This window comes from Mustela nigripes, chromosome 7, assembly GCF_022355385.1.
Source record: "Mustela nigripes isolate SB6536 chromosome 7, MUSNIG.SB6536, whole genome shotgun sequence".
Taxonomy (NCBI): Eukaryota; Metazoa; Chordata; class Mammalia; order Carnivora; family Mustelidae; genus Mustela; species Mustela nigripes.
This window is the reverse complement of record NC_081563.1, coordinates 31,460,245-31,481,879: the sequence shown is the minus strand read 5'-3', so window position 1 is coordinate 31,481,879 and position 21,635 is coordinate 31,460,245. Positions and strand designations below refer to the sequence as shown.

Sequence of the window (21,635 nt, the reverse complement as noted above, 5' to 3'; positions counted from 1 at the left end):
CATAAGTTCCTTTTTTTTTTTTTTCCTTTGAGAGGGAGGTGGGAGGGATAGAGGGAGAGAGAGAATCTTAAGCAGGCTTCTCACCCAGCGTGGAGCCTGAGGTGGGGTTGATCTCACAACTCTTGAGATCATGACCTGAGGTGAAATCAAGAGTTAGTTGCTTAACAGACTGAGCCACCCAGGCGTCTCCATAATTTCTTAATAGAAGAAAGTCAAATTAGTGAGCCTTTACAGAATTGATACTCTATCTTCCAGGAAGTATATAAAAAGATCTTTATCATTTAATCCTTTGAGAAGAACCCAGTTAAGTGGTAAACAAAAATCAATAAAACTAAAGGAGAACTGGGGTGCCTGGGTGGCTCAGCCAGTTAAGTGTCTGTATTCAGCTCCAGCCATGATCCTAGAGTCCTGGGATCAAGTCCCGCATCTGGCTCAGCTCTCCCTCTGCCTGTGGCTCCCCCTGCTTGTGCTGACAAATATATAAATAAAATCTTTAAAAAAAAGAAAAAATGAGAATGTAACATATTCTATATAACTTCAATTTCCTGACAGAAATTTTTTTGCAATGTATATATTCTTTCCATAATTTGATAAATCTGAAAAAAAGTGTATGAATTTGTAGAATGGTCAAGAGAGGATCCATACTTCATTCAACTACTAAATTTCCTTTCTCTTGTACTCTGTATCATATATGTATATACATCATGTGAAGTTACAGATGAGAAACATAGATATACAAATATCTAAGGATTTCATCTTTCATGTGCAGCAATTCCAGCTCATATATTCCAAGTATTTATGGTGTAATGTCTTTTTTGTGTGTGACTGGTGAAAAAGAAGTTAAATCTGTATTTGTAGACTTGGTATTTGGCAAATACATTGTAAAATCAAAACTGAAAAGTATAGCATAGGAAATACAGTCAATAATATTGCAGTAATGTTGCATGGGTGACAGATGGTGACTACACTTACCGCAAACATCAAGTAAAGAATTATTGAAACACTACGCTGTACTAGTGAAACTAATCTAACATTGTCAACTAAGCTTAATAAAAATTAAAAAAATCAAAACTGAATTTTAATTGATTTTATCCGAAGATTTATCTAAAGATTTATCTAAAGATATCTAAAGTTTACATTTATTTTATAGAGAGAGTGGCTGAGCAGCAAGGCTGTTACTCAAAGACAGCTTCAAGTCCCACTCCTCAGGATATCAGTATTACTGGATGAGATGTGTTACCACAGAACAAAGCAGAAAGCACTAGAAAGGAAGCACAAGTTTAACTCTGTGCTTCAAATGCAAATAATTTCGTAATTGCCACTAGCTAGAATGCTTTAAGGATTTAGGGTTTTTGCACAGTTACATTATAACCGGCAAACGAAAAAATTCTATTTCTTTTCCCCCAGACTCCTAAGAATTCATATAGTGTTGGTGAAAATTGGTTCTGAAGGAGCTGGAGGGTCGGTGCAGTGTCTGGGGCGGGGAGAGGGGGTCACTCCTTTTGAGGCCCAGGGTGCAGTGACCATTAGTCAGAATGGCGGGGTTCATGGAGTTCTCACTCTGGCCAAACTCCCGATTACCTCCGATGAGCCCCAAAGATGACTGGGTAGCCGTCCAGGCCAGGTTCCCCAGCAGAAAGGCGGCGGTAGCTGCAACATCAGCGGTTAAATTTTACAGCCTTTCATAAGGCCAGTCTAAGTACCTGTAGTAAGATTACTAGAGCGGAGGGTCCCTAGACTGGGGGGAATGAGAGGGAGGGAGGGAAAAGGGAAGGAAAATGGGGAAGGTAAGGAAAAAGGGGAGGGGAAGGGGCGGGACGCCGCGGTGATGTCCACAGGTTTACAGGCGCGGTCTGACGTTCCCATGGAAACGTATCCCTCCGCCCGTTCCCAGCGTCTTAGCCTCCTTAGTTCCCTCCGCGCGGCTTCTCCACTGTTTCCGCCCAGCTCCTTTGTGCCGCGCAGAACGTCGAAATGACGCATGCGCAGAGAGACGCAGCCGCCGCATATATAAACGCGAACCCAGACTCTTCCTCGTAGTGCCGCCGGGACCGTTGGCCACTGACGGGGTTTTGCTGCTTTTGTATTCCTTGCTCCCTGGGCACTGCGAGCTGAAAGAGCCGAGCTCGCGGGCCCGTTATCATGTCGCGTTACGGACGGTATGGAGGAGGTAAGAGGCCAGGGCCCGGTAAGGGACGTTGCTGTGGACGTAGTGAGTATTGCGAGGCCGTGGGGTTGGCGCGGCGGTTGGGAGACGGTTATTCCGCGTGCGTAATGGCGGCTTCGGCGCACACCATACGAAGCCGGAGGCCGCGGGGGCGGGGTATGGAAGTCAGCCGGGGGATGGCGGGTGCAGGTCTGTGGTGCGTTCCGTATTAATTCTTGGGCGATTTCATCTCCCACCACAGCTCGAGGCAGGCCGACGATCCCGTTTCCCGGTTGCCCTTCTTCGAGCCGCCCGCCTGCCCCCCCACCCCCCCGCTCTCGGCTGCCATTTTGCGCACATTGACGACCGTGGTGGCGCATTTCCTTGGTGCTTTCCCGCCACTTTAGCAGACAGATCTGGTCGCAGCCGTAAAATCGGGTGAATTTGAGACTGAACAAAAAGCGTGGCAGCTTCGAGCTGCGTTATCTCGTCAGACAATCGGTCGAATTGAGGAGTGGGAAGGGAGACCTAATCTTTTCGTCTGGCGGCTGGTTTCTTTTCTCTTTTAGCTTTTTCGAGCGCGGTTTATGGCCCTGGGGCGGGGAGCTGGAGTCTGGGCGAGCCTGCGCCTGGGGCGGTTGCCGCGGAGGACGAGAGCCGGCGCAGCCCCGCTCTCCCGGTCCGGCCCCTGCCGGGGCCCGCCCGCTGCCGACGCTGCCGGCCCGCGCGCTCCCCGCGCGCCCGGGGCTGCCGGGACTCGGGGGCGGGGCCGGGGCGGAGCCCGCCCCACGCCTCGGAATATCCTACCACGTGTCTGTGCTTCTGTTTTGGAGGTTATTTCCCTATTAGAATGTAAAGATCTTTGTCATACGCCTAGCTTTTCAAAATATAGTGGGTTTTGCTGGTTTTAAGGCTAAATTAAATCTTTGATAAAGCGTTAAACGAGCTATGCACAGTCTTAAGGCTGGCCTATTTGGGGCTCTGGATTCACTCAAGCTTAGACAAAATTTTGCATAACATGCATTGTTCTATTTGCGTTTTTAAACAGAAACCAAGGTGTATGTTGGTAATCTGGGAACCGGTGCCGGCAAAGGAGAGTTAGAAAGGGCTTTCAGTTATTATGGTCCCTTAAGAACTGTGTGGATTGCAAGAAATCCTCCAGGATTTGCCTTTGTGGAATTTGAAGATCCTAGAGATGCAGAAGATGCAGTGCGAGGCCTGGATGGCAAGTAAGTAAGATGGTTATGAAATTGATGTTTATTAGAATATTCCTCTGGTCTGGGTATTGAGCTAAGTGATAAGCTTGGATTCTGTAGTCTGGAGGAGACTCAGTAGCTAATCATGATTCTGTATGTTTTTAAGATATATGAAGGGGGCACAGAGGTGGAGTTGGACGGGTTTATAAAGATAGCTGAAGTCTGTGAAGGATAAGAGTGGTTGGAAAGTTCTAAATCTAGAAGTGATGTGTATTCTTTTGCATTAGAATTTTGTTGATTTCTTTTATAGGGTGATTTGTGGTTCCCGAGTGAGAGTTGAATTATCAACAGGCATGCCTCGGAGATCTCGTTTTGATAGACCACCCGCCCGACGTCCCTTTGATCCCAATGATAGATGCTATGAGTGTGGCGAAAAGGGACATTATGCTTATGATTGTCATCGTTATAGCCGCCGGCGGCGAAGCAGGTATTTATTTTAATAGAGGAATGGTTGGTATATTAGTTAATCAAGTAATTTTTTTATTAGCAAGGCACAAACTAGTATTTTTCTATAAACTTGAATGTTAATTGTACAGGTGTATTTTACAGTTTTTGTTTAATTAAACAAATGTTACTATATTAATAATCAACCTGGTCAAAACCTTTCAGGTTTCTTCGTTTGAGTCAGTCGCCTTGATTCAGAATGTCACGAGCCTTATGATATCATGCTGAGGCGCCTTGCAAATCCGACAATTAAGATCCTCCTAGACCTTGAGGTGATCAGCATAAGAGGCCAGATCCCCTCGAGTCATCTACACCTAGCTTCACCTTATTCTTTAAAGGGCAGAAAATTTGAGACGGTGATCGCCGTAACAGTAAATTTGGCTTACATTGGGGCCCCCTCCGGTTTAGAAAGAGGAACACCAGATTGACCACATTCCCAACTAGAAAAATCTTCTTGCGTCAATCAAGCCTCACCTGGCTCATTTGGCTGTCAGTTTGATCGTCGTTAGATTGAAGAAAACATCTAGATGCAGCGATCGGCTATAGATACTTCTAGATCGTCTAGATCTACTAGACCATGGGCCAAAGAGGGTCGACCTGCAAACTTGCAAGGTTTATTTTAAATACAAATTACAGTGTTTTATATTATGTAATTCTAAAATGTAATTCAGCTTTTAACAAATCTTTTTTTAGGTAGTAAAAAAATAATAATAATAATAATAGGCCCAGAGTTTATTTCCAAATGAGACCTAAATTTAAATAGTTTTGAGATTTGATTTCAGCAGAGGCACACAAACTCTAAAAACGAGTTACCATCTAACATTTTGTTATTTTCTAACTTAAAAATTAGGTCACGGTCTAGATCACATTCGAGATCCAGAGGTAGGCGATACTCTCGCTCGCGAAGCAGGAGCAGGGGAAGGAGGTGAGGAAAAATAACTTAAGTTTTACCAGATGAAGAAATTTTAATTGGACATAAGACTTAATAAACTTTGATTTATTTTTTAGGTCAAGATCAGCATCTCCACGACGATCAAGATCTGTGTCTCTTCGTAGATCAAGATCAGCTTCACTCAGACGATCTAGGTCTGGTTCTATAAAAGGATCGAGGTATTTCCAGTATGTAACATTTTTTTTCCCTTATTTGTATTCAGATTGTCACGTCTTAATGACTGAACTTTAAGACAATGAGTGTCTTAAAGACCTAATGAAATGGATTGCTTCAGAAGATATCTTGAGACCTAAAAGTTGGATTTCTACATGACCTGTAAATGGATGTTACCGTAATTGTACAGATAAAAGCCCAATCAGATTTTTAAAGGGTTGTTGGAGAGGTCATGGTAGAGGATGGTCCAGAGCACAAATCCTCAAGTCCTTCAGTGAGCACTCTGGATAGATACGTTGCTGAACTTTAGAGTCAGATTATGTCTGTCTAGGTAAATGATGCTACCTCTCAAAGGTGATAGTTGCTTGATCTCTGATAAGGAGGCCCAATAAAGGGGACTTAGAAGTCTCTAAGGAGACTTAGAAGCAGTTGAAACATAAATTTTCTTTTTGGAGTGATGGGGGGTGAATTTGAGACCATGGGAAGTTGTTTAGTAGTACACATGTGAGCAGATGTGGCCTGTTTTTAACCAGAGACTTAGACTGAAATGTAAGAAGTTAAAAAGCAAACTAAGAACGTTAGTTTAGTTTTGTTTTTATTCCATTTGTGGAAGACCTTTTAAGGTGATAGAAGTGGGTAAGATTCTAGAAAATGAGAAGTGGACCGTACTACAGTTGAGTCACTAGTAGGGAATGCCACTGGGAATAAACTGTTAAATAATAGCACAAAATCTTTAAATGTAGGTGTTAGAAACTTTTAGTTCACTTGAGAAAACTAGACTCATAAATGTGCTTAATTTGACTGCAGGACCCCAGTGTGTGTATTTTAGAGCCAGATTTAGTTTGTTTGACAAATTGTTGGTCCTGAGCCATGAAAGCTTGATGATATAAGGATAAAGTCTTAAGAACCAGTTATGACTTTATACTGAGCTTATCGTCAGAAGAATTGAAGTCTCTGTTTAGGGGTCTATTTGATGTTGGTTTGATTCTTTCGAGATAGAATTAAACCAAACTCTTAAATGAAAACCCGTTTTTAATTTCTCTTTGATACTCTATACTCTGTAAGAAATGTACCTTTTTACAGGAACTGTGATAATCAGCCCAGCTCACTGAGTATGGTAGAACCAAATATTTGAAGTGGTGGTTCTTTATTTTGACATCAGAGCTTATTGAAAGTGTTACTCATTTAGTCTTAGGATGATAGAAGGAAAGAGTTGTGTCTTGCTTGGTTTTATTTTTGTTAATACCTTGTTAAAAAAAACACATAAGGTAACCTTTACACCCAGCTTGGGCTCTAACTCCCAACCCCTGAGATTGAGTCGCATACCCAACCCATTGTGTCTTAATTTTAGTTTTTCTATTCTTAGTTTACCTCATAAAGTGCTCAGTAGTGTTTAAAGATTGTTCCTATTAACTAATGGGTATAATTTGTTATTTTTTTTATTAAGATCACGGTCGAGGTCAAGATCAAGATCCAGGTCTCTTTCACGACCAAGAAGCAGGTAGGGTAAAAATCTGATTAATGCTCTTCTAGTTATATGGCACCAATATCCAAAGAGTTCAAAGTGTTTTGTTGAAATTTCAGATGTTAACTTTAAGCCTAGGTGTTGGTGGGACACAGTACCTTATTAGCAAACTGAACTTGAGAACTGCACTTACGGCCTATTGTGGCTGACTTCCTGGACAAGGAAATGTCAAGCTATAGTGAGGAAGTTTCTGGCTCTGGGATTACGTGAAGAGGCCTTGTTAGAACTGATGGGCACATGGAGAAGCATTCTGAGATAATTGTGCTTAAAGCAGAATGTAAAGATTAATTGTGATACAGTGAAGCATTTTGCTCATTTTATGAATAGTTATTACAAGATTGGCTTCTGTTTGCAAAACTGGTAGATTCTTTTTCAGTTTAACTATACAGCCTGACCTTTTAATTTTAAGCTCAGGGCAACTTGGGGGTTCATTTCATGATACTGTGATTATAAGAAAGGGATTGGTTAGTATTTTTTCTTAATAGCATTTCTCATGTTTTGACAGCCGATCAAAGTCCAGATCTCCATCTCCAAAAAGAAGGTAAGCTAAATAATTTGTTGCCAAATCTTAACTGTCAAGTGTGGCCTCTGTGGAATTTGTTTTGCTTACTGCTTACTTTTGCAGGCTTTGAGCTCTTTGGAGAATTGGTGCTATATATATTACTAGATACTAAGTTTCTTAGGTGATTGCTTTCCCCACTTCAACTTTAGCTTGTATTTTTGATGGATATTTAGTAATGAAATGTTAGGATGATTATTAAGATATTTAGTGCTGTGACCCTTTAACTGTATAACTTCATGTTAAGAAACCTGCTTTTTCCTCCTCATGGGATGATAGGTATATGAACCCACAGTAAGGAAAAATGTTGATGTTGAAATCTTACAGCTAAAATATTATCTTGCTAATTAGTTGCTACTTAATGATCAAAACCTCCCAGAGTTCAAATTGCAATAGTAGCAAGGAGGCTGTTAAGCCTAATCTTAAACAGGGACAAAGGATTTGTATGTAAATATTTTGGTTTTTCGTTTTCTGCTATATAGTGCTCTTGGCCACCTTTGAGTTTATTGAAATTGAGTTTTGCCCTAACATGTACATGAGAAGAGTAAATTTCAGTAAATACTAATCAGTGCCGAACTTAATGTTTTTCTTTTTAGTCGTTCCCCATCAGGAAGTCCGCGAAGAAGTGCAAGTCCTGAAAGAGTGGACTGAAGTTCTCAAGTTCACCTTTTAGGGAAAAGTTATTTTGTTTACATTATTATAAGGGATTTGTGGTGTCAAAAGTGTAACCTAGGAAGGGTATTTCAACAATCTAATCAAAATGGATTTGGATTATTACTCTGTAAATTTCACAGCAGTAAGATAATATAAATTTTTGTTGAATGTATTAACATCCTATGGTCTGAAAATGTGGGTTTTTATTTGGCACATTTAAATAAAATGTTTCTAACTAGATTTTTGATTTGTGTTCAATATTAATACTCAGTTTGTTAAGCTTCAGGGGTAAACCCTGATAACCATATTCATACAGATCTCCATTTCAAAGTTTAATGGTGTTACTTGAGTCGTAAACATCATTAGCTGTAGTATGCATACACTTTGAAAATCCCTTTTTACCCCTAGTGCTTTGGGTAAGATAAGAATTCAAGCTCCCTTAATAGCATAAGTGTATTCTGACAAGTCCCTACATTAATCTCTTGGGAGTTGGTGTTATTAGATAATCAAACTCTAATGATCTCGGTGTGTCAACTTAGAGGGACCACTGATTCCGAAGGCCATTTAGTTTAGTAAGTGAGGTTTTCAGGCTGTTAGATGAGATAGTGTCAAATTAGAACTCCTGATTTTAGTAAGTTCTACCCATTGTTTTTTTGTTTTCAACATTAATTTTATACCACAACTTTTGCATGTTTGAGGAATTGTCTGAATTTGGGACAAAAGATCTTCATGTAAACCAGCTTTGCAAAATTCTCCAGTCCAAACAATCTATCTCTTGAAATGGATTGCCTTATTCTGAGCAGAGATCTGTTAATCCCAATCTAGGTTTTTCAGTTCCTGACTACCAACATCTTATTTTGCCAGGCTGGTGTGAAAGTATTTAAAGATGTCAATCAGAAATGTTAATGAGACTAAAGCAGTTTTGTAAATCTCACCTACATTTAGCAATACCTTATGTAGTTGTTTTCGTAGCATCTGGTAGATTTAGAATATAGCCAGTAGATTCTTCCATTGAGACTTTTTATCTTTAGTAGGGCAGTAGTAGTTAATTTTGAGTTTTTTGGTCAAGCTTTTACCAGGTATTCACTAGCATTGGTGCAAAATGGGAATACTGGTCTGCATCAAATTTATTTGGTCTGATTACTAGTGCGTTGAAAGATTGGATGCTTTGTTTTCAGAATTTTGACAACTGGCTGAATTAAAATGGTATAAAGCTTTGTGTATAATTGGCAGGTTTATTTGTTGCACTTGGTCAGCTTTAATTGTTCTGTATCGTATAAAGATAAGTTCACTTAATAAATCTGCAGAGAACAAACAATCCTGATATCAATTTTTGAAAGTGGGAGTTTTGAGCCAAGAGTAGGAATCACTGGTAGCTTTGGGATGGATTACTAGCAGCATCCTAGAGATTAGTGCAAAAAGATGAAAAGAATATGGAGGAGGGGTAGGGGCAAAAATGGGTTTAAGAAACAAGCACAGAAAAGTTTTGCCCTTAATGGGAAAGGGAATGCTGGGTGTCTAGGCTAGTACCTTTTACATACTTGACAGCAACCATTTCTATAATTAGTATACATCTTAAAATAACACTTGGATGCAGTGTACTTTTGTTTACAGTTCCAGGTGTTAGGAATGCTAAATTTATGTGACTGACTTGATAAGTGCTAGTCTAGGCTAGTTCCTTCTAAATTTTAAGCCTGGCAACTTGGTAGCTAATTGAATAGACCAGTAAGTTGGGCATGGAAACTTACTTTTCCTTTCAGCTACAGAGAAGTGTTGAGAGGTAGGTAATGCATACCTTTGACTTCACAGTGGTAGTTTTCCTTTGGACTTGGAGCTAGGCTAAGTATCAAGTGAAAGGTCCTACCACCTTGCCATGTCCCTCCTGAGGTGAAGGAAATCAGGGAGTTGGGAAACACCATCACTTTGAAACTTGGTTAAATAAATGCTGGTGTAGGATTGTGATTCTCATCTTTGTGTAGCCTATCTTGAAGCCTAAAGGAGCACAGTGACTTCCAAGGTAATAAGAGGAAGTAGAAGCTGTAAAACAGTTTGGTAAAGAGCAGTTAGAGTGAAGAGTAATAGTAAAGAATTCATTAGATCTGGCTCTTCTTGAGCGACCATTGTTCGGAGGCTTTTGGAAGGGAGGGCTGTACAACCTAGAAGATGTAACTGCATAGCTGGGAAGACAAGAAGTAAAGGTCAAAGTAACATACTAGGGGCCTGGCTGGTCTTGGAGCTTTTGGAGGGTGGTGAATACCAGTGACAAGCCAAAAAAATGGGGTGAAGATGCCTAGGTTTATGATACGGTAGTATTAAAGTTCTATCTTAAGGGAAGGTGGCAGGGAAGTACCAGTAGGCAGCTTTAAAGCCTGACAGGTTGTTTTTTCCACACCTTATAGGTTTCCTGTTACCATTCTAGCAAAAATACGAAAGGACATTCTGTCAATCCCCACAACAACAGTGCTGCTAACCTCATCTTGCAGAAGAGGAAATGGGTTCAGAAAGATTGCTAATACTTACATTATCCTAGGAGGTAGGAAACCTTTGAATCCTACATACCATTTCAAAGCCTTTACTTTTCTAGTCATTAAAGCACCTTACTGTTCCTTTAAAACGAAACCATATGGAAAAATGAGGAAATACAACCTATGATTCTACCCATTGTAGATTATACCATTGCTAATAACTTGGCTAATTTCTTTCCAGACTCAATGAGGAAAAGATACTGGATAGAAGGATAACAAGCAGGTGGAATGCAGTAGCCAATTAACTGTTAAACACCCTCAAGGCCAGTTCTCAGGATCTAGTGCTTTTTCCTTCTCCCATAGGCCACTGGCCCAACTTCTCCCATTTTATTTCATTTTTTGACTAGGTAATGCATATTCAAGGTGTATATAGTAAGAAGGCTCCCTACCCCTGACTCAGCACAGTTCTCTCCCCAAAGGTAACCACTATTACCAATTACGTAGCCTGAGCAAATATACATAGTATTTTATTTTTCCTTTTAGCATGAAACAGATATACCTTGTTTTTCTCACTTAACATTTTGGAGTTTTTTCATGTAGGTAAAAATAGTGCTTCCTCATTTTTTTATGTTGCATACTATTTACTTCCTGGACATTGCATTATTTATGCACTTAACTTCTGTGCCCCTTCAATGTGCCAGGTACTGCTAGCCTTGGAAAACAGGTGAACAAGGTCTGTCTTCATGGAGCTTAAGTTCTGGAGAGACAACAAACAGGTGGGTAATAATGTATATGTACAACCATGAGGATGGGGGGAGAGAGGGTATTGTTCGGTGTTGGGTAAAGGTCGTCTAAGGGAGGCCTCTGATGGTGACATTTGCGCCAGGGGGGGGATAAGGTACATAAGCTTTGGGCAGAGGGCACAGTAAACGTGAAGGCTCTGAATGGTTTTGAGTTGGGTAAGGAGGCCACTATGAAGTCAACAGAGGGGAGAACGGGAAGAGCTGGCACAGGAAGGGAGAGGACTATAGATTATATAGGATCTTGTACACTGTGGAGAGGACTTGCTTTTTTCCCATGGAGTGCTTTTGGGCAAAGAGTAACAGGAATTGAATCAGTTCTCTGTCACCTGATATGAGGGTTCTTTCTCTCTCTCTCTCTCTTTTATTTATTTATTTATTTGTTTGTTTGTTTGTTTTATTTGACAGGGAGCACAAGTAGGCAGAGCAGCAGGCAGAGGGAGAGGCAGACTTTCCACCTAGCAGGGAGCCTTATGTCCTGGGACTCCGGGATTGTGACCTGAGCAGAAGGCAGCGGTTTAACTAGTGAGCCAACCAGGTGCCCTGAGGGTTGGTTCTAATTACTGTAACAATGCTGTAGTGAATCACCTTGTACAATACATTGCATATGACCCTGCATATCTTGGATAATCCCTAGAAGTTCAGTTGCTGGGTCAAAGGAGATGTGCATTTATATTTTTGCTAGGTATTGTTGGCCCTGGTGACTAGGTATGTTAGTTTCCGTTTCTCTGTAGGATTGCCTACATAGTATACTTTGTGTAACCACATGGTGGGCTGTCATTTGTTAATTTTACCAATCTTGTGTTGGGAAATGGTGTCTCAGCATGGTTCTTGTTTTTTGTTTTAATTGTGCCAAAATGCCTATTTTTCTCCTATTCTGCAAAGTTTGCACATATTCAAAAGTTTGGTTTACATTCCCTTGCTCTCAACACCATGAGCTTCTAACAGTCGGATTCCTGTTCACACGGTAATGGCCTATTTACTTCTCTGCAGGTATGCTGCCAAATTCTAATTGCGACAGCATGTACCAAGCCTTACTCCATTTCCTCATTGCCTGGTACTTAAATATTTGATGAAGGAAAAGTTAGTTAATGGATGAATGAATGAATTCTAATCTGTTAAACCAAGCATATAAAATTGGAACCTCCTCTCTTGTCTGAGACCTTTATAATCACCATTTCAATTAAACGTTCACGTTTCCTTTTAGCCACCTCTAAGACTAACTCTGTCTCCTGTCTGGATCTGCCTGCAGAGGATCTGGATCCATAGGCCGCTGTTTACAATGTCCAGCTCCACTCTGCAACTTTAGGGAAGGTTTTTTTCTCATTTGGGTTTAAGCTCCGACAAGAGTATGCTCAGAAAGGGTGTGGAAAATTTCTGTGCAGCAAGTTCTCTGCAGAGAGGGGTGGAGACTTACCTGCCACTCCCAAGAGCTGGTGAGCCCAGGTGAATCGCCTATCCCATGTAAGAAATGTAACGTCACTGGACCAACAGCAGCCATTTCGTATGACTGTCAGCTGCCTAAGGTTACCTGCTGTAATCCTGACCAGTTCTGCAGATTCCCAAGGTGGTTCTTGGTAACCAAAGCTTGCAGGTGCCTGAATGTGATCCTATAGAAGACCCTGTTCGTTTTTATTTTGGGTTGTAACATATCAGGAAATCTGGATTCTCAAAACTGAATCTGTTCAGTGCCAAGAATAAAAAACCTGGCTGTAAAGAAAATATATATGGCAAAGGTAAAGGTAGATGGGCTAGTTTATCTTGGTTATTGTCAAAACGACCATCACCAGAGTTCCTGGGCTCCTGTAAGAACAACGTACTGCTTTCTTAAACTAAGGAGGCTATACTATGCTTTAATGTTTATATTCTTTCAGAGTACAGACTATTTATTTAGATCAGGATTTAGGAAATTACGGCCGACAGGTCAGATCTGGCCTGCTGCTGTTTTCATACAGCTAATGAGCTAAGATAGTTTCTACATTATGTACCTGAAAAAAAGTGTAATAATACTTAATGACATGAAAATTATGTAAAATTCAAATTGCAGGATCCATAAAGTTTTATTGGAATGCAGCCAAGGCTCATTTGTTTACCTGTCATCTCTTGACTTTTCCTGTGTTACAGTGGCATAGTTGAGTAATTGTGACAGATTGTAAGTCACAAAACCATTTACAGAAAGTGCCATTCCTAGTTTAGATATTTATCTTCAACTGTTTACAGTCTTCCATATAATTACTTCAAGATCTTAGGTGCCATTATTGGTAGGGTTGCAGCAGCCTTACCAAGACATATTTTTGGTCCGGGAAGATTGTTTCTCTGTGACTCATTATTGAGGAAAAGCTTCATAAAGCCAGGGGGCAAATCCTAGCTAAACACTTATGCACTTAAATATGAGTGAAAGCTTTTACTCTAGGGCAGTGGTTCTCACCCCTGCTTATATATTAGGATCACCCAGAAGCCTTAGAAACATTCCAGTGAAGTCAAAAATTGCTGAGGATGGTGATAGCTGAGCATTAGTGTTCTAAAAACCTTCCTGGTGATTCTAATATATAACCAGAATAGGAAACTATTGCTATTGGGGCTAATGATGGCCCCCTTCTAGTTCACTAGTTATTGGATAGATTGGCTTGACTTACTGCTGCTGCTATTATTATTATTATTATTTTTTTTTTTTTAAGATTTTATTTATTTCTTTGACAGAGACAGGTCACAAGTAGGCAGAGGCAGGCAGAGAGAGAGAGGGGGAAGCAGGCTCCCCGCCAAGCAGAGAGCCCAATGCGGGGCTTGATCTCAGGACCCTGAGATCATGACCTGAGCCGAAGGCAGAGGCTTTAACCCACTGAGCCACCCAGGTGCGGTGCCCCTGCTGCTGCTATTATAAGAAAGTTTGCAATACTCCTGTGATTCAAAGGAAGGTTTGAAGATGTATCCTGTGTATCCTTTATGTTTCTCTGATTAAATGACCTTATGCTGGAATGTAACCTTTCTATGAAAATGGTAGAAACTGCATTTTAGTTTATATAAATATATAACTAGCAGAGGTCAATGTGCTCAGAGAAACATTCATCTAAAAGAAAGTTAACGTTCTGTTCAGGAAATTTGAAGCCGTATTTATTAGAACTGTTCGTTTTACCCAACACTAAGGCAACTCCAGGCATGGCCATTAGTCACAATTACTGCTTCAAAGCATCTATGGCTCTTCTAGCTGCATACATACATTTATAATTGTATCTTTCTGATGTGATGATGCTTTTATTATAAAAATATCTTTGTCTCTTTAAATATTTCTTGTTTTATTTTTTTCGCATCTTTTTTTTTTTTTTTTAAGATTTTATTTATTTGACAGAGAAACAGCAAGAGCAGGAACACAAACAGGAGGATTAGGAGACGGAATGCCGGCTTCCTACCGGATAGGGAGTCCAATGTCGGGCTTGATCCCAGAACCCTGGGATCATGACCTGAGCTGAAGGCAGAGGCTTTAACCCACTGAGCCACCCAGGTGCCCTTCAGTTTGGTAATTTCTATTGATTATCTTCCAGTTCACTTATTTTTTCTCCTGTCATCTTGTATCTATTTCTTAGCTTCTCTAGTGAATTTCTCATTTGTTACTGTACATTTCAACCCTATAATTTTCACTTGGTCCTTTTTTATAACCTATCTCTATTAAACTTTTTGGTTATTTTTATGAACATTCTTGAGTTTATTTTTAAGCTTAGCTTTCTAAGGGGTTGCCCTTTGTCTGCATAGCTTAGTGGTTGTCCAGTCGCTAAACAGAGGTTTTTCTCAGATACCCCAGTCAGTCTGATTTCTCCCCTTTGCTGATGGATCTGTTTTAGATGGGGAGTGAATTCAGTGTTTGGGCAGTTTTCAAGTCTGTCCTGGCTTTTACTTTTTGCTGAACCCCTTTAATTTCCTGTGCACATGCACGTAGCCTCAGAGTTGGCCAGGAGTGTATAGCTTGGACTCTGTCTGGTCTCTGCTACGCATGTGTGCAGCCTCTGATTATCCATAAGTCTGCATTTTCGAACCAAATGGCATCGTCAGGATAGCAGAGCCATCAGCTGTCCCTGTTGGCAAAGCAATGAGTTTACTAATAAAACTGTTGGGTATTGGGGCACCTCGGTGGCTCAGTGGATTAAGCCTCTGCCTTCAGCTCAGCTCATGGTCTCAGGGTCCTGGGATGGAGCCCCATGTCGGGCTCTGCTCAGTGGAAAGTCTGCTTCCCCCTCTCTCTCTGCCTGCCTCTCTGCCTACTTGTGATCTATCTCTCTGTTAAATAAATCTTAAAAACCAAAAAAACAAAAAACTTGGGTATTGGTACTACCTGCTGCTCCAAATTGATTACACCCCATTTAACCATAGCAACCCGCCAGGCCACATGTTCTGTTTTGCCCCAGCAGAACCTTCTCAGTCACTGAGTTGGGGGAGGAGGGGAGTGGGAGCAGCTCTAGGCTAGAATGCCATAGTCTCCCACTGTTCCTATACAAAGTCTGCAATTTTTCAAACATAAACATCTCAGATTGTTGTATGCTTTTGGCCAGTTTCTAGAGCAGCAAAGTTGTTTGGTCAATTTTTTTTTTTAGCGTTATAGTTGCTTTTTTGAGCAGAGGATTTGCTGACCTCCTTGGCTATATATAGCTGGAAGTGCCACCCAAAACATCTGAGACTTGAATTATGATTTGAGTAACTGGAGAAGTTAAAACTTGGAAAAGATAAATGCCTCAATTGGAAAAGGATTTCATTCCTACCGAAACTGTCTAAATAGCCCACTGCAAACTGGTGATCCAGTTGTTTAAAATGGTTAGGACTGATAATGGAAACTGGCTAGGGAACAGATACACCAAGTTTCCCTTCTGTCTTCTGCTGGTAGTTCTGTATTTTTTCCACGTGCTACTTTTCACAAATCATCCCTATATAACTGATACTAACTTCCTTTAGTCCTTCGAGATTGGTCGGTCACTGGTTACCTAACAGGCACAGCTGTTCAACTTCCGCAGTACGCCGTCTTGTTTTAGCCTTTACAGTGGCGTTTGTGCAGTTGTTCCGTATTACAGCTTACTGGTTAGGCAAAATGTTTGGGAATTGGAAAATGAAAATCCCACAGCTAATGATAAGAACTTACATTCTAAGAATTTGAAACAGGAATCCATAGATCATTGAACTAGTGATAGGCTTAACTGTGAAGGGTCAGAACTTAGAATTTCTTTTTTTTTTTTTTTTAAAGATTTTATTTATTTATCAGAGAGAGAGAGAGAGGGAGAGCGAGTGTGCACAGGCAGACAGAATGGCAGGCAGAGGGAGAAGCAGGCTCCCTGCTGAGCAAGGAGCCCGACGTGGGACTCAATCCCAGGACGTTGGGATCATGACCTGAACTGAAGGCAGCTGCTTAACCAACTGAGCCACCCAGGAGTCCCCAGAATTAGAATTTCTAATAGCAGTAGTCTGGTTGTGGGGAGGGGGCAGTGTATGGTAGAGAAGGCATGGACTCCTGGAGGCCTAGAGTCTTATTCTTGCGGGGTGGGGTAGGTTGTGTTGCATTTTAGTGGATATTTGCATTTTCAACAAGGCTTTAATAAATCTGTGGTTGTGTGGTGTTTTTCATACTGATACCATGTTTATTTTCACCATCTCTTATGAACTAAAAGTGTCCTGTTATTAGACTATAAAGTGTTTTTGTTTTTGTTTTTGTTTTTGTTTTTGTTTTAATTATTTATTTATTTATTTATTTGACAGACAGAGATCACAAGTAGGCAGAGACAGAGAGAGAGGGAAGCAGGCTCTCCGCCGAGCAGAGAGCCCGATGCGGGACTCAATCCCAGGACCCTGAGACCATGACCTGAGCCGAAGGCAGCGGCTCAACCCACTGAACCACCCAGGTGCCCTTAACGTAGCCTTTTTATTGTCTTTCATACACACAATTACCAGTATCTTCCTCCAGCTATTCTAAAGATGCATATCCTAACTGGGGCTAAGTAACTTTATTTACTTATTTGTGTTTAAGATTTAATTATTTACTTATAGAGAGAGAGCGCACGCACATTGGAGGAGGAGCAGGAAAGGGATAAGCAGACTTCGTCCTAATAAGTGAGGAGCCTGATGTGGGGCTTGATCCGACGATCATGACCTGAGCTGAAATGGAGAGTCAGATGCATAACTGGCTGAGCCACCCAGGTGCCCTCTTCATTTTTAATTTATGTATTGTTATTTATTAATGAGTGGAATATGTTACTTTGTTTTTTCTTTTTTTTTTTTTTTTTTTTAAAGATTTTATTTATTTATTTGTAAGAGAGAGAGAGTGATAGCGAGCACAGGCAGACAGAGTGGAAGGCAGAGTCAGAGGGAGAAGCAGGCTCCCTGCGGAGCAAGGAGCCCGATGTGGGACTCGATCCCAGGACGCTGGGATCATGACCTGAGCCGAAGGCAGCTGCTTAACCAACTGAGCCACCCAGGCGTCCCTACTTTGTTTTTTCTTTGTAATTATTTTTAAAGATTTTCTTCATTTGACAGCACAAGCAGGAGGAGCAGCAGAGGGAAAGGAAGAAACAGACTCCCCGCTAAGCAGGGAGCCCAATGTGGAGCTCGATCCCGGGACTCTGGGATGACGACCTGAACTGAAAGCAGGTGCTTAACAGACTGAGCCACCAAAACGCCCCTATTTTATTTATTTTTAGAGAGAATTCTTTAGAGCAGAGGAAAACAAAATAATTGACCTTTGAACACATTGGTTTGAACTGCACAGGTCCACATATATGTGGGTTTTTTACAGTCCAGTACTGTGTATGTATTTCTCTCTTTTTTTTTTTTTTAAAGATTTTATTTATTTATTTGACAGAGAGAGATCACAAGTAGGCAGAGAGGCAGGCAGAGAGAGAGAGAGGATGAAGCAGACTCCCTGCTGAGCAGAGAGCCCGATGCGGGACTTGATCCCAGGACCCTGAGATCATGACCTGAGCCGAAGGCAGCGGCTTAACCCACTGAGCCACCCAGGCGCCCTCTATTTTTCTCTTATGATTCTCTGAATAACGTTTTCTTTTCTCTAGGTTATTTTATTGTAAGAATACAATATGTAATACATGTCACATGCAAAATATGTGTTAATCAACTGTTCGTATGTTATTGGTAAGGCTTTTGGTCAGCAGTAGGCTATTTAGTCGTTAAGTTTTGGGGGAGTCACAAGTTACACTTGGATTTTTTACTGCATGGGGGTGATGCCCTGAACCCCTGCATTCCTTAGGGATCAAATGTATGTGGGTAATAAATGTAATCTCAAACTTGGAAGCCACTAAATTGGGAACTAATTTGTAGTTATGTTTCCTTATGAATAAGAAAATACTCTTTTTCTTTCTTCTCTAGGGTTTCCTGAATGATTTCTGGCATCTAGAATGTTACAGCCCTGCATTGAACAATTAAACTAGTAGATAGGTTGCAGTCAGCTTAATATTTCATCTCTGAGGCCTCTTGGCAAAAGTATGTATTGGTAGCTTTAGAGTGAAGAAACCTGGCAGCCTTACCCAGATGAACAAAGTTAACCTCATCGGTGAGGGGCCACACCTGGAACTTGGCATTACCCGAGAGGCTGCAGCGTGAAGAATGGCACTGTTTTCAGTGACACGCCTCCGAAAGATGTAGGAGACCAGTCAGACCCGGAAGAAACACCACAGACCGATCCCAGTGGAGGCATACTGTATATAACTTTCCTGCAGTCCTCAAAAATACGAAGATTGTAAAGGTCAAGGCAAGGGAGGACTGAGGAATTGTGCTGGGTTCAACGGAACAAGAAACTTAAATACAGTTTGTGCTCCTGGTTTGGACCCTTCTGCCAGGAAAGATGTTGAGACAGGTGGTGAAACTTGAACGGGATCTCTGAGTGAGGGGTGTATGGAAATATTTTGTACTATTATTGCAACTTTCCTGTAAGTTGGAAATACTTTTTTTTTTTAGAATGTATCTTCCTGGGCTCCTGGGTGTCTCCATTGTTAAGCCTCTACCCTCAGCTGAGGTCATGATCCCAGAGTCCTGGGATGGAGCCCTGCATCAGGCTCCCAACCTCTCCCACTCCCCCTGCTTCTGTTCCCTCTCTTGCTGTGTCTGTCTTTGTCAAATAAAATCTTTAAAATAAAATTAAAATTAAAATTAAAATGTGTCCCCCCTCCACCATTTTGCAGACTTAAACTTTTAATTGCAAAAGGAAGATGCTTTGGCAATTCAAACAGTAAAGTAAAAAAGTGAAAGTCCTTATCTCCCCTACAAATTCTATTGCCAGAGAACACAATTATTAACTTAATTAGCCCTTCTAGCCTTTACAAATATTTGTAAATTTTTGTTTTATTTTACAAAAGCAGGATAGTGTGTAATTTGATCTTACCTCTTTTAATGGTCTTTTAATAGTATTCCATTGCATGGATTACCATTTATCCATTCTTGTATTGATGGTGCTAGGTAGTTTTCAGTTTTTCATTATTGCCAATTAGATTGCAATGAACACCCTTGTCTCAGTGTTTGTGTTTACAGATTTGTGCATACTAGTATTTCCATAGAAAAAAAAAAATTTTTTTTTTTTTTTTTAATTTGACAGAGAGGGAACAAACGGGGAGAGGGAGAGGGAAAGGGAGAAGCAGGCTTCCCGCTGAGCAGAGAGCCCAATGTGGGGCTTAATCCCAGGACCCTGGGATCATGACCTGAACCAAAGGCAGATGCATAACAACTGAGCCACCCAGGTGCCCCATAGTAAAGATTTCTAAAAGAAGAATTTGCTACATCAGGAGTTTTGCAAGTTTGCCAATATTGATAGATTCTGCCAATTCCCCTCCAAAAATGTTCTTAATTTATATTGCTACTAATGGTGATGGAGTAAAAATTCTTCACTTATCAATATTGTATGTTATCGGGGTGCCTGGGTGGCTCAGTGAGTTAAAGCCTCTGCCTTCAGCTCAGGTCATGATCTCAGGGTCCTGGGATCGAGCCCTGCATCGGGCTCTCTGCTCGGCAGGGAGCCTGCTTCCTCCCTCTCTCTGCCTTCCTCTCTGCCTACTTCTTCTCTGTCTCTGTCAAAGGAATAAATAAAATTTAAAAAAAAAATTGTATGTTATCGATGTTAGATTTTTCCCTCTAAAAGGAAAAACTGAGGACTTTTTTTGGAGTGTAGGGCCACTGGAACATATGTTGGGCTCTTTTGTTCTTTATTAACGTTGGGTTTCTTATTGAAGAGCTTGTGTTCTAGATAGGCCACTTCCCGGCACTATTACTTTCTCCAGCTATTGACCTCTTGTTTTTGTTTTGTTTTTTAAGATCTGGTTTATTTGAGAGAATGAGCAAGCGAGCAGGGGTAACAATAGAGGGAGAGGGAGAAACAGGCTCCCCGCCAAGCAGGGAACCCAGTGCAGGGCTCCATTCTAGGACCATGGGATCATGACCTGAGCTGAGGGCAGAGGCTTTAACCCACTGAGCCACCCAGGCGCCCTGACCTCTTGTTTGTTTGGTTTGTTTTTTTAATTAACATATAATGTATTATTTGCCCCAGGGGCTGACCTCTTGTTTTTTTTTTTTTTTTTTTTGTTTGTTTGTTTGTTTGTTTTTTAAAGATTTATTTATTTATTTGACAGACAGAGATCACAAGTAGGCAGAGAGGCAGACAGAGAGAGAGGAGGAAGCAGGCTCCCTGCTGAGCAGAGAGCCCGATTCGGGGCTTGATCCCAGGACCCTGGGATCATGACCTGAGCCGAAAGCAGAGGCTTTAATCCACTGAGCCACCCAGGCGCCCCAGACCTCTTGTTTTTAATGAGGCTTTTGCTATCTCATTACAGGTTGTGAGGGTCAGATGAAATAATATCTTCAATCATACTTCTGGGAATCAAAATGAAGACAAGCCATTAAGGAGACTGCTGGCAAGATTGTGACAGTGTAAGAATTGTCCAGAGGGGGGCGCCTGGGTGGCTCAGTAGGTGAAGCGTCTGCCTTAGGCTTGGGTCTTGATCTCAAGGTTTTGGGATCAAGCTCTGCATTGGGCCCCTTGCTTGCAGGGGAGCCTGCTTCCCCCTCCCCCTCTGCTTCTGTGATCTCTCTCTCAAATAAAATCTAAAAAAAAAAAAGAAAAGTTGTCCAGTGTCTCCTTCCACTGCCTGCTCAGACCCAACTGGGAAGAGAAACGGGACCACAGCTCCTGGCCCTCTGTGTCGTTTGCTCAGTGCTCTGGCTGGCTTAGGCATTTGTTGTCCACTTTGTCAGATCTTTCTGTCACAGGGCCTGTGGAAAAAGAATTTGACTACTGGCCAGTTTTCTTTCTAGCCCTGCAGAGATAGATTTTACCTTCCAGATATTTCAAGTCTAATTCCTTTGCCTCACAGGTGAGAAAAATAGAGGCTGAGAGGCTGAGTGAAATTAGATTGCCCATGTAATAAATGCTATTAGCAAAGTTGGCGCTCAGGGTTGGGTCTGTCGTGGTGCAATTCTACATATCTTACTGTCACTATTAGTCTTCCCTGAAGAGACACTGTATCTTAGACATTACTTCTGAATTCCTTAAAAGACTCAGCAGAGAACTGTGGACATAATAGGTATCCAGAAAATCCATAATGAAATGAATTTAAAAATGAACACTATTTTTGGTTTATCGTTGCTAAGAAAGAGGGAGTATAGGAAGCTCAAGAGGCTGCCAGTTAGGTGGCTTTCTTCTAGGAAGATG

General features: G+C 41.2%; 1 protein-coding gene and 1 long non-coding RNA gene across 8 annotated transcripts; both read left to right on the top strand.

Moving 5' to 3' along the window:
• The first annotated feature begins 1,998 nt into the window (after nt 1-1,998).
• SRSF7 (serine and arginine rich splicing factor 7) lies at nt 1,999-7,929 on the top strand. 4 transcript variants are annotated; one of them, XM_059405482.1, is made up of 8 exons: nt 1,999-2,170; nt 3,195-3,375; nt 3,653-3,829; nt 4,697-4,771; nt 4,855-4,956; nt 6,399-6,452; nt 6,982-7,017; nt 7,632-7,929. In XM_059405482.1, exons 1-8 carry the CDS (start codon nt 2,143-2,145, stop codon nt 7,684-7,686), a joined length of 708 nt encoding a protein of 235 aa, XP_059261465.1. In that variant the 5' UTR covers nt 1,999-2,142; the 3' UTR covers nt 7,687-7,929. The 4 variants fall into 4 exon arrangements, with proteins under 4 accessions (XP_059261465.1, XP_059261467.1, XP_059261466.1 ...); XM_059405481.1 differs by having other exon boundaries at nt 2,001-2,170; nt 4,855-4,965; XM_059405484.1 differs by lacking the exon at nt 6,982-7,017.
• A 1,505-nt stretch (nt 7,930-9,434) lies between these two features.
• On the top strand, nt 9,435-21,351 carry LOC132021302 (uncharacterized). Of its 4 annotated transcripts, XR_009405285.1 has the most exons (7): nt 9,435-10,222; nt 10,856-10,930; nt 14,283-14,468; nt 16,688-16,830; nt 16,976-17,125; nt 17,462-17,575; nt 18,308-21,351. It is a non-coding gene; the product is annotated as an uncharacterized LOC132021302 (long non-coding RNA). The 4 variants fall into 4 exon arrangements; XR_009405287.1 differs by lacking the exon at nt 14,283-14,468; XR_009405288.1 differs by lacking the exon at nt 16,688-16,830.
• Nucleotides 21,352-21,635: the final 284 nt, after the last annotated feature.

Excerpts from the sequence above, each read along its gene's own strand:
- SRSF7 (XM_059405481.1), top strand. The coding sequence starts at position 2,143 with ATGTCGCGTTACGGACGGTATGGAGGAG. Across the intron at positions 3,376-3,652 it reads GTGCGAGGCCTGGATGGCAA|GGTGATTTGTGGTTCCCGAG; the intron begins GTAAGTAAGATG and ends TTTCTTTTATAG. Across the intron at positions 6,453-6,981 it reads CTTTCACGACCAAGAAGCAG|CCGATCAAAGTCCAGATCTC; the intron begins GTAGGGTAAAAA and ends ATGTTTTGACAG.